We start from the raw sequence: 12556 nt of genomic DNA, 5'->3' as shown, positions 1-12556 counted from the left end.
AAATTTATCTATTATTCTGTTGTGAAGGTAATAATGGTGTTGATGGCGAAGGCGAAGAAGGAAAAGATGAAGTTGATAATTCAGGCATTGTCATATTTTTATTATTGGCTTCTTCTTCATGCCAATCTGTTGAATATACAGGCCGAGATATATGAATAGACATTGTCTTTGTAGGTGTTAAGTAAGGATCAGATACTGTATTATCATTTACATTATTTGAGAATGGATAATATCGAGTTATTTTAAAGGAAGTTGTAATTCTCTTTAAGAAACCGATATTATTATTTGAAGGATTATAACTAGTAAAGGCAGTTGTTGGTGAGGAGGAAGGAGTAGGAGGTAAAATTAAAGAATTATTATTTGAATGAATAGAAGTAGTTGATAATAAAGAAGGATTGCCTTTTTGTCTTTTAAATAATAATAATGATGATGTCGATTTTTTCGATATAACAGAATTATTATTAAAGGAATGAATTCGATTTGGATCTGTTACAAAAGGTATAAAGGCACTTATTCTAAGTAATTCAACGACAGCTTGGAAGGCAGGGTGAAATAAAGAAGGATGATAAGATTGTTGAATCTGGTATGAATTTAATAATTGATGGCGTATTTCATAAGGAATATTAATTTCTTGTGGAGAATCTGATAAAATGAACTCCTGTAAAATTGTTTCAAATTTATGCTTTAAAGTTTCAAATAAGAGTTGTTCCTTTGGAGTAAGCGTAGATTGTGTTAGACTAGTAAAATTGAATCTTGTCATACTTTCGGGAATAAAAACGTCCTCTTTTGAATTTTTCTCACCATGACCAAGATAAGAGTTGAAATAAGTAGAACATTGAGTTTTATAGTCATTTACAGCTTCATAAAATAATAAGTTTTCATCACAATAAGTAAGTTTAAGGTAGTCCGAGAAATCCTTTAAGCTAAAAGGTGATGGTGATTTATCTTCTAATACTGTTTCTAATGTTAACCCTTCAGGAACTATACTCCAAATAGTTGTATCATTCATATTAGAAGGGACTTGATTTAATGATTTTTGAGTAATATCTGAAAATACCATAGTAACATTGAATAAGTAACTATAAATACATATATTTGTTAGCTTAATAAAAAAAAGAAGAAAAAAAAAAGAAAAAAAAGAGAGAAAACTACATTGTATTATCATATAAAGAAATTAACGTTGTACAGTACACATAATTATTACCGACTTTATTTCCTAATGTATTGGATCTTTTTTTTTTTTTTTTTTTTTTTTTTTTTTTTTTTGTGAGATTCCAAGAACGTGGCTTACTTTTCATTATATTCATAAAACACTTGATGCTATTTTTTAGCAATTCTTGTTAAAGTTAAGAACTTTATTCTTCTTTTATCTGTATCAATTGTACATGACATAAATTATAAAAGCTATTACCACTAAGCAGATTTTTTTTCCTCTTCTATATTTATACATTTATAGAACCAGAACCAGAATGTTCTATTTTTTTTTTTTTTTTTTTTTTTTTTGGGAAAAGTATCCAGGCCACAAAAATTATTCGCAAGTTGCCCTAACCAAACCAGACAAATATTACATTCATTCAGTTCTATAACAAATAAACAATAAATATGTTGTATGTATAAAGTACCATTACGATGAATTGTCAATTTTAAATAGGCCTAGAATATGAACAAGTCATTTATGATATTTTAATTAATTGTGTAGCTTATAAAGAAAAAAAAAAAAGTCAACAGTTGAATCACTGACATAAACATTTTTATACATCTATTTAAATAATAGTCGTTTAGGTGTTAATATATGTTCGTATACTTACTTTCAATAATTTCTCAATGTTATAACATATTTAAATGGTTTTTATTGTATGTTTAATTTATAATATGAATAAAAGAGCAAGAGAGTAAGTTATGATATATTTTATGCATTGAAATAGCTTCTAACTTTACTTGTAGCATTTTCAGCTAAATCTTTCACAGCATCTAAATCAAGTGCAGCTTGATCAACAAACCTTCTAGCCATGGCAACAGCTTGATCCTGCACATTTTCCCAATCAGCTAATGAAATAATCTCAGCAGCAGTTCCACTATAACCTCTACTTCTACCATTACTTTCTCCATAATCATCCTCTGGTTCTCTTCCAAAGTATTGGTCGGATGAAATTGCTTTAGCATTAGAGAACTGTGAAAGACGACTTGATTCAGCAGCTGATATAGCTGGATCATACTCATTTCGTCCAAAGAATTGGTCTGAGGAAATAGCTTTTGCTGATCCAAATTTTTCTTGAGCGGTTCTTGTATTATTATCTTGTTCTTGGTAAGATCTCTGAACTGGCATACTGATTCTACTATTATCGTTTTGATCTTTCATATCGATACGACTTATACCGAAACCAAGCTTTTCGTATTCATCTGTCTTATCATTATTCATGTTATTATTGGGTTCCATATATGTTAAACGTGAAGAGGAGAATACTTTTGATGTTGAAGAAGGTTCAACTTCTTTTTTGACTTCATTCGTATTCATATCTTCATCCTCATCGTATTTAGTTTTTCGTTCCAAGTCTTTTTTCGCATGTGCTTCAGCAGCTTCAAAATTGAAATTAATAGGTACCTTTTTAATACCCAGTTTTCCTGCCTTTGTAGGTTTGCGAGGTGCGCGGATACCAATTGTATTACGTGCTGAACGTGCAGTAGGTGTCGTAGTGACTTTTATAGGCGTTGCTGGCTTAACTTCAGTAGTGTCAACAGTAGGAGAAGAAGTGGTGGTAGATACAGAATTCTCTTCTTTTTCTACTGCTGCTGTTGTCTCAGACTCTGTTGTAGTAGGGTCTGATTGTTGTTGCTGGTCAGATGTAATAATAGATGTTTCATCAGAAGTCTGAAGAACGTTATCATTTATATCGATAATAACTGTGTTGGGGTTACTAATTTTAAAAGAATATTAATAATCTCGCTCCTTCCTTTTTTTTATTATTATTATTAAATCTATTTCACTTACATAATCGCATCTTCTTTGGTTTTCTTTGTAAGCAATTCTTTATATTGTTGACCAACCCTACTTGTGTATTTCATTCTTGCATCTTTGACAGTTAAATTACCTCCATTTTTCGAAAAATATTCATGAGCAGTCTGATTACCACCAACTTTCATCATACGAAGTTGCTCCCAGCTCCAAGAATCTAGCACAGTTGATCTTATCATATTAAATGTATTTAATTACATGAATGATGGCTTTTCTTTCTTTTTCTTTTTTTTCGTATAATTCAAAATAAATTTCTAAATCCCAGACACTATTTTACCTTACAAAACTAATATGAACGCCTAAATTACGATGTGAAGATGAACAATCAGTACAAATGTAAACACCAAAAGAAACAGAAGCCCAGTTTGGATTTTTTGCGTTGCAATCAAAGCATGCCTTAAAAATAAAACAATGTTTAAAGAATAATCTTGGTAAAGAAAAAAAAAACTTTCTCTATAGTATTTACCTTATTGTATCTATTTTGCTTAAGTTTCTTGAATACTGCTTGAATTTGTTCTTTAGTTGGTTCAGTAGGCATATTATTTTACTTTTATTTTTTTTTTTTTTTTTTACTTTATGCTGTCTAAATAGAGCTCTGAAAAAAACAAAATAAAAAAATAGCAATGTATCTGTGCGTGAAATGAGAGCGTAAATTGTGAATTGAAGCGTCATTATGCAATTTAATGGCCGCAGTCAAAGAAACTAGGTTAGGCCAATGAGAAAGAATTTGGTTGTTTCAAAATTGGATTGAGACACCAATGCAAAAATGGGTCACCAATATGAAAGTGGAACACTGATACAAAAGTGGGACATCAACATGGAAGTGGGATATATTGAGACACGCTTAGTTTTTGGGCAAATGTGTAAACAAGAAGCTATAATCTTGTTCCATTTAACAAGAAAGGCCATTAATAGACTATTAGACTACTATGATGATCATCCAGATTAGGATATGATTCGCCTAACTTAAATAATCCTAGAACAAACAATCATCCCAGATTCGAATTACTTAGGACAATAAGGAGCATTTCTGTGAGTTTGATGGAGTGAGTGAACTATCGTTTTTGAAATAATAAAGCCAAGTAAAGTGATTAGGATACATAGAATGTAGGGTTTTTATTATTCGTAAGAAAGAAAGACCTAGAGCCACCAGGTCTTGGTTACAATCATTATTTATACTCTGTAATATTGGGCTCCGTATGTAGTGCAGGTTCCAATGTGGATCAGAAAACTGACAGTTTCATATGATTATATTCATACAAGTAACAAGTAATGATAAATGTATGTAAAGGAAATCATCTTGGATCAATAAAGTTCTTCAGTCAGTTTACATTGAATAAACACTCACACAAGCATCTATATTAACCCACTGTTTTGTTTTTATATATATATATATCTTTTTTATCTACCGATTCTACAGAATGACATCCTCTTTCTCCTATTTTAGTCATTTATGCTAATACCCATCAATTATTGGTCAAGGCTGTACCAAAACTGACTCACAAAAAACTATACAACTTTGCTGCTTTATTTGTTGGTCAAGAAAAGAATACCGATACCGAGATCGCTGAAGCTTTCTTACAATTTAGTAATGAAATAGAAGAAGATTTTAATAGGCAACAACAGTTCCCCAACATTCAGTATAGCACACTAATCTCAATAGTCATACGTAGCTTTGAGACGCTCATAGAGAATCATGCTGGAACCAACTTCAAGCCAAAAACGTTGCGCTACCTCTTTACGAGGCTTTCTGGCATAACTAAATTTCCAGACCTCCCTTTCCGAACTGGTGTCAAATGCAACCTAGCTGAGTGAGTATATAATGCTATTTGTACCAATCAAGAAGTAATTTACCTTGCTAGTCTGGAAGTTGCCGACACCCACAAAACCTCAATCAACAATCTTATTGATGAATGCCGCCAAAGATTACATGGCTTGAACCTGACTGATGCAGATTACTATGCTAAACCTCACTTGTATTTGCCATGGTTATACCATGTTTTAGAAAGAATGAAGCAATAAGTCATCATTCGTGCGCCAATGTTGACGCACGCCGTTTGATTTCTAATACACCATCAACAAGGACGTGTAACTGGGACCAGTTCAATGAAGCTTTGCGACATATATTTCGGAACTTTGAGGCAATTAAAGGCTATTACACAACCGGGTTGAAAAAGCTCAAATATCACGGATATAGAAACAAGCAAAAAGCATTTACCGAAATGTGTAAACGGTTGTTTACAGGTAGCAGAAAGTACCAAGAAGGCAATCCTGATATACAGCAAGCAAATCAGCAAAAGTGGAAACCATTAGCCCCTAGAGACAATACCGGTGAAGCTGAAAGGCCTACTGTAGTGGCGTTTGGTTCTGCTCTGTTCGGTGGGCTCCATGGGAATGTATCTTCTCCAACAAAGGTATTCAGAAAAGCCTCGCTAAATTATGTTAAATCAACCAGACGCAACCAGCCAAATTCAAGAAAGTACGTCGTTATGATTGATCAGTATTTCACAAGTCAAATATGTCCCAGATGTCATACAAGAAGTACTTCCAACCAACGTGATAACTCCAATATGATGATCTATCCAGTTCTCAACTGTCAAAGTTGTAATACTCGATGGAACAGAGACCACATGGCGAGTCTCAACATGCACTTTATCTTTTTATATATGGCTGCCAACAACAACAATCGACCTAAAGAGTTTCGGCGGGGTAAGCTATCTTGATATTAATATAGATTTTGTTACTTTATATACTAACAACAATATTATTATTTGTGGAAAAATAGCCTTAACAATTGAATAACATTATGCTTGTATAACAGCAAGACACCCCATATTTACAGGTAAGTTGACCTATTGAAAAAAAGATTTCATTTGCCCAAAAATTAAAAGTATCTTAATATGTCCCATTTCCGTATCACTGTCCCACTTTTGTATTGATGTTCCATTTTCATATTGGTGTCCCAATACGTCCGTTGACGAAGACGAGGATGAAAATGTGGTAACAAGCTCCAAGAGCCGCGCTTTATTTTCCTTTTATAGATAAAAAAATAATAATAAAAATAAAAAATATACTAGAATCCCCTTTTTCCCTTTATACCTTCAAAAGTCGGAAGAAAACTCAATTGGTTTTGATATAAGGGAGGGGAACATGAATGAAATAAATATAGAATTAAAAGTAAAACATAAAAAGATAGTTGGAATCAATTTTTCCAAGTTTCTTGTAGCCAAGAAAGCCATGTGGGTCGGGTTGTTACCACATTTTCATCCTCGTCTTCGTCAACGGACGTATTGTTGGTCGTTCCTTCAACAATCCTTGTTGACTGCGACTCGGACTCCAATGTGGTATTTTTTCCTTTGATAGAAACAATTGAGTTTGCTATTCTGGTGCTGTCGTTAAGTTGCGTGCTTGGCTTGAGGTAATATCGTTCAAATGTATTGGAATTATGACTCCAATTAGCATGTTGTTTGACCTCCGAAATCGTTATTCCATTTTCAACTGCTTTGGTGCTTGAAGCTGACCTGATAGAGTGTGGTTTGTAAGAACTAATGTCAATACCCGCTTTTTCCATTGCTTTTGAAACCCATGTAGCTACAGTAGAAGGACTAGCGGATTTCACCTTGTCTGGTTCGAGAATGAATGCCAAAAACAAACTATGGTCTATAGGAAGGTTATTGCGAAGATGGCTCGACCTTTGTAAAAAGTCAAAAAGTGTGGAAACAAGGCACATGTCATTGTCATCTGCCAATCCTAGTATAACAGATTTCACTTGAGTCTCTTTCGCTTCTCTGAAATGTATAAGAACTGACACTGGTTCTTCGTTTCTAAGCTCCATTTGTACATCTCTAAACTGCACTCTGCCAACATCTGATCTTGGTCTTGCCATAGTCGTCAAGCATAACAATAAAATTGTTTTTTGTTGTAATTCATATAAGTTGATAGATTGATTTTTTGGCCATTCTTTTGCGATATAGTCCACCAGTATATTTGTGTCCCATATTTGGAGATTTTGCTTGGTAGGAATGTTGACTTCTGATCTTCGTTTTGCTTTAAAGAATTCAACTATGGGTTCTTTTGCAGCTAACGGACCCTTTTCTGGATGCAACACTTTAAAGACAGATGCTAAAGCTGATCTCAAACTATTTAGGTATTGGTATGAAAAGTGTCGATTTTCTAACAAAAAACGTAATACATTGGCTTCGTCGTATGTGGTAGGCTGTATTGGTACTGGTTGTGCTGCGCACCATTGTGACCATTTTTTCCACCCAGTATTATAGTTCTTTTGTGTTTTACGTCTCTGGGCATGTGTCAAAAATTCCACTGTGTCCTCTTCCAAGTGACCAGCGGTTTTCCTCTTGTTGCAGATAAGTGCCATGCGGTCATCTTCCATCTTCTTATCTTGAACATCAGAGGTTTGTTGATGTGTTTCATTTGCAATAAGGACGGGAACCAGAACTGGGTTGGCCAATACGGTGTGATTAATACTGCCTTCTGGATTCGTTGCTGTTTTATTATCTGCATCACTTGCGGTATGAACTTCCATGGAGGAAATAGGTACATTCCCTGTTTTTTCCACGTTTGTTGAAAAGCATCTGTTGCTGCTGCCTCCGGATCTGGTCGCATGCTCCAAAATATTGGTAGTTTGGTGTTCATCCTGTCTGCAAATGCATCTACTGTTAAAGGACCCCATCTCTGGTTGATCATTCGAAATAGCCGTTTCGGTAATAGGGCCTCGTAGAGTAAGTTTTTTGTTGCGGTGTGATGCTGTCTGCTCAGCCAATCTGCTCGAATATTCTCCAGTCCTGGTATGTGTTCGTATTCGACTTTGAGATTGTAGTGGTTGCATAGATTTTGTATCTTCACTGCTAGGTCCTGTAGTGTTCGAGATGCTGTGCCTCCCGACTTGCTGCTGTATTTCAAAGCAGTCATGTTGTCTGTAAATATTTTGATGTGTTGATTCTTGAAGTCTTTGGCATGTAGTTTTAGAGCAAAATATATCGCTGTCAGCTCCCTTGCATTGATTGACATGGTGTTCTCTTCGTTCGTCCATGCTCCAGTGGTTTGCATCGTGCCAGAGCTCACACCCCATCCTAGGTCTGACGCATCTACATATATTGTTGCCGCCTTCGGTTGATTGGGTGCTAATTTCTTTATTGACAGGCCGTTCTTCTTCACCATCCAACTTGTCCACCATTGCAGTTCTTTCTTGCTGTCCTCCGATAGTGTCATTGGTGCATTCCAATTCTGTAGATGTCTGTTGAGTGTTAGGGAGAGATCCCTCTGCATGTATCTGATGTGTAACAGGGCTTCTCCGATGGCTGGAATCATGGAAGTCATCTTCCCCATCATACTGGCATACCATCGACAATTGTATTGGTGAGGTGTGGCTTTTATAGCTTGTTTGGTTCGAACCATGAGTTTTGAGATCTTCTTCCCTGGGACTGCTATCTGCATGGTCTTCGTATTGAATTTGAAGCCTAGGAATTCCTGTTGTTGAAAGGGGATTAGGACACTCTTCTGGAAATTTATTAGGAAACCCAATGATTCCATATGTGACAGTACTATTTGTGTGTGGTTCGTTGCCTCTTCCTTCGTCGCACCCAGAATACATATGTCGTCTAAATAATATACTAGGCGTATTCCCTGTATTCGTAATGGTTCTATTGCAAATCGCATCATTTTGCTGAATACTCTGGGACTGACACTCATCCCAAATGCTAGAGTTTTGTACTGATAAACAATTCCTTTGTTCTGGAAAGTCAAGTATTTCTTTGAGTTTGGGTGAATTGGGGTGACCACATAAGCATCCTTTAGGTCCAATTTGCAAATAAAATCGTTTTTCTCGATGATTTCCCTCAATGCAGGTACCCCTTCCATCTTGAAGTGATGACACTGGATATAGTTGTTGATCATTTGGCAATCCAAAATCGGTCGACGTTTTGTCGCTTCCTGTATTGTGAAGAAATTGGATAAATAATCTGTGTTCTGCGTTGGTGATACCTCTATTATCCCCGCTTTGATAAATTTGTTGACTGCCTCGTCCACTGCCAATTGTTCTATCTGGTCTAGCTTTATACGACGTAATCTCCAAGGTGTTGGTTTTTTTAGCAAAGGTATCTGATAACCCTCTCGTATCACTGACAATGGCCATGGGTGTTTTGTAATCGACTGCCAATTCTTGAGAAAATGTTGTAGTCGACCCCCTGGCGCTATGCCGTCTGCTGGGATGCTGTAATTCGTCATTGATTTTATTGGGGGTTGGATGTGTGATTGGATTGGTGGGGTGATTGTTGTTGGGCTGAGTTGTTGTTGTGCGGGGTTCCCCACCGTTGTGAGATACCCTGTCCAAAAAAAGCACCTCGTGCTCTGTTACTACCTCTTCCATATCCGAAGCTTCTATTTCCTCGTTGATATCCTCTACTTGAGAATCCATTTCCTCGTCCTCCTCCACGATTACTACTGGCTTGTTGAACGAGTTTTCGTTCAAAGTTGGCTTGGTGGTATTTGTTAAGAAATTCGTCACTGTAGGCGTTCTTAGATTTACTATCCTCTTCTGTTGTTTCCAGGTGGCGGATACTAAATGGGATGTTAAGTGCTTTGTCTGAATATTCTTTTGCTTCTCTTTCTTAAGCTTTTGCTGTGGCCAACCCAAAGACTGCCAGTCGTCGACTTTGCTCCCTGCATCTGCTGATGATGTCTTTTGCTTCGTCATGGTCTGCTTCTTCCAAGACGTATTGAAGTTGTTCAAAGATTTCCATAGCAACCTTTGCTTGGAATCTGGTGTTTTCTGTGATTTTATAAATGGAGTTGACAACCAAAGCTGTTTCTGTTGAGTGTTTTTTGAGATAAGGGGCAATTGATTTGTTGATCTTCTCGGGTGTTGTCCATTCTCCCAAAGCGTATCGTTGGGTTTCTCTTCTAAACTTTTTGAAATTTTCAGTAAGTTGATGCGTGGGAGTGTTTTCCAATTCCTCGGAGACCTGTCTTGGGATTTCGACTCCATTGATTCTTTCTTCTTTCTCAATGTCCATTTTTTTGACGACATCTCGGACAATTGCTTCCATTTCGCTTTGGGTGTATGTTCGTTCATTGCTAATAGTTGAATTGATATCACTCATAATTTTTCCACGAATGCGCGGCTTTTGAAGGTATAAAGGGAAAAAGGGGATTCTAGTATATTTTTTATTTTTATTATTATTTTTTTATCTATAAAAGGAAAATAAAGCGCGGCTCTTGGAGCTTGTTACCACATTGGAGTCCGAGTCGCAGTCAACAAGGATTGTTGAAGGAACGACCAACAATTCAATTTTGAAACGACCCAATTTTTCTCATTGCCCAACCTAGTTTCTTCGACTGTAAACCACCCACTAAGCGAATATGTATTCATAATTATTACTCTCGTCCAAGTATTATTTTTCTTGTAAGCAATATATAAATATAACATGTACTTGCTACAAGAATATATTCAAGTATATACAGCTTATTTTATACCTTCAAAAGAATAAAAAAAACCCTCATTCATTATTTAGTGAGAATCAAAAAATTATATCCATGATTTTTAATAGATATTTTTATATAATCAACTATAACTATCTTATTTATATAGTTAATACTGAGCATGTACATACATACATACATGCATATATATTGAATTTTTATCTACGTGTTTAAAGCATAGATTTCTGTTTCATTATTTTAAATTTTATATCAATTATAGCATACCAGTCAAACTAACATGTATTTTTTTTTTTTTTTTTTTTTTTTTTTTTTTTTTTTTGTTTATACTATAAATAAAATTATCTCAATTGAAAGCCGAGAGTGAGCATGGTTACAATTGATATTTCTTTTTTTAACTTATATTACATTTGTGTAATAGAAAATATATTTGTGCTGTTAGTATAACAAAAAAAAATATTTACGCGTTTTAGTGTATATATTACGCCCTAACAACTTAGTATGCATCACCTATACATGAAGTAAAAACATACTTTGATAACAGGATATAAATGAATGCATTCATACTTCACTTGTATACAAAAGCATTCTATATTTTATAAATATATGTAGATGTATATGCATATACATATATATACATATATATATTTATGTGTGTGTGTGTGTGTGTATTTTACATAGATACTGTATTATTTAGTGCTTCATATATCTTTTCCCCTAAACGTAGCACATAAAAAGTTGTTGGAGCAATCTTTTTATCTCGGGTGTCGGACGGATTCCGTGAATTCCTTGAATACTATTTGCTTATTCATATAAGTAAAAAAACAACAAAGTATTATAATGTATATTACTCATATATTATATTTGAGGAAACGTTTCCTAATGAAAATTAATAAAAAAAAAATAAAAAGTAAAAAATAAACATTATACACATACATGTATACGTATTATATATATCTTTATAAATACATAATTATAATATATATGCTTGCGGTGGGTTATATAAATAAAAACCGGGGAATCATACAAGTCTATCAATGAATAATATTACAGAATATTGCATCTTAAACGTCTTTTTCTTATTAATTTTTTTGGCTTAACTGCAATTGTAGCAGCTAATTTCATCACGTCTCTAACTTTAGTATTTGTTTTCGCACTACATTCTCCATATTTTGCTCCGATTTCTTTAGCTAAATTCATGCCCTATATAAATATACGAATAAATATGAAATACTATTAACATAGGTATCATATTTACTTGCTGATGACTGATAATATTTTTTGCAGCACATGATGCTTCCGAGCGTAAGTCAGTTTTAAGCCCAACTAGAAGCAATGACACGTTATTTCCACAATGGTGCTTCACTTCAGGTAACCACTAATTGTGTTAAGTATACAGAGGATAAGAAAATAAAATAAAATGAAATAAAATGAAATAAAATAAAGCGCCTTTTATATGCTAAAATATAGATATTACCTTATCCCGAACATTCTGAAAGGAAATTATATTATCAATAGCAAAACAAATAATTACAACATCTGTTTCGAAATAAGATAGAGGACGTAGTCTATCATAATCCTCTTGTCCAGCCGTATCCCATAAAGCAAGCTCAACTGTTCTATAATCTAAATTTACTCGAGCAATATAATTTTCAAATACTGTAGGCAAATATTTCTAAAATTAAACTTTGGTTAGTTTACTTACTTGTAAAAAAAAAAATAATATATAAATATATCCACATTTATATTACCTCTGGAAATCTACCATTTTGATAGACAATTAATAAGCTAGTTTTGCCACAAGCACCATCTCCAACTATAACTACTTTTTTACGCGTTGCATTGCGGACCATATTAGTATGTATATATTTCTAAAAAAGTATATATAACTTTCTATTTTTTTTTAAAAAAGAAAAAAAAAAGGGAAAGAAAAGGGAAAAATTAAGAGGAGGAGGATCCATCGCAGTCCTTGTTAGATAATATATGTGTAATAAACTAACACCACTGTACTAAATACTACAAAATCATTTTCGTAAAAGGTACCGAGCTTATTTAATTGGATATCTGAACCTTAAATTATTCGTTATT

The 12556-nt window shown here is 34.2% G+C and overlaps 3 protein-coding genes across 3 annotated transcripts; all 3 read right to left on the bottom strand.

The window, feature by feature from the left end:
* On the bottom strand, window positions 1–1116 carry BX663DRAFT_519138 (RGS domain-containing protein). Its single transcript, XM_051528959.1, has one exon. The coding sequence runs from the start codon at window positions 1058–1060 to the stop codon at window positions 5–7; it is 1056 nt and encodes a 351-aa protein (XP_051379948.1). The 5' UTR covers window positions 1061–1116; the 3' UTR covers window positions 1–4.
* Window positions 1117–1814: 698 nt separating this feature from the next.
* Window positions 1815–3606, bottom strand: BX663DRAFT_519136 (uncharacterized protein). Its single transcript, XM_051528958.1, has 4 exons — window positions 3480–3606; window positions 3291–3409; window positions 2990–3184; window positions 1815–2915 (listed from the first exon to the last, which is right to left on the bottom strand). Exons 1-4 carry the CDS (start codon window positions 3549–3551, stop codon window positions 1910–1912), a joined length of 1392 nt encoding a protein of 463 aa, XP_051379947.1. The 5' UTR covers window positions 3552–3606; the 3' UTR covers window positions 1815–1909.
* A 7726-nt stretch (window positions 3607–11332) lies between these two features.
* BX663DRAFT_519125 (small GTPase superfamily) lies at window positions 11333–12380 on the bottom strand. Its single transcript, XM_051528957.1, has 4 exons — window positions 12220–12380; window positions 11946–12143; window positions 11727–11846; window positions 11333–11671 (listed from the first exon to the last, which is right to left on the bottom strand). The coding sequence occupies exons 1-4, from the start codon at window positions 12319–12321 to the stop codon at window positions 11516–11518; spliced, it is 576 nt and encodes a 191-aa protein (XP_051379946.1). The 5' UTR covers window positions 12322–12380; the 3' UTR covers window positions 11333–11515.
* Between the last annotated feature and the right edge of the window lie 176 nt (window positions 12381–12556).

This window comes from Cokeromyces recurvatus (assembly GCF_025118155.1).
Source record: "Cokeromyces recurvatus strain NRRL 2243 chromosome Unknown BX663scaffold_26, whole genome shotgun sequence".
Taxonomy (NCBI): domain Eukaryota; kingdom Fungi; phylum Mucoromycota; class Mucoromycetes; order Mucorales; family Mucoraceae; genus Cokeromyces; species Cokeromyces recurvatus.
This window is presented reverse-complemented; position numbering and strand designations above follow the sequence as displayed.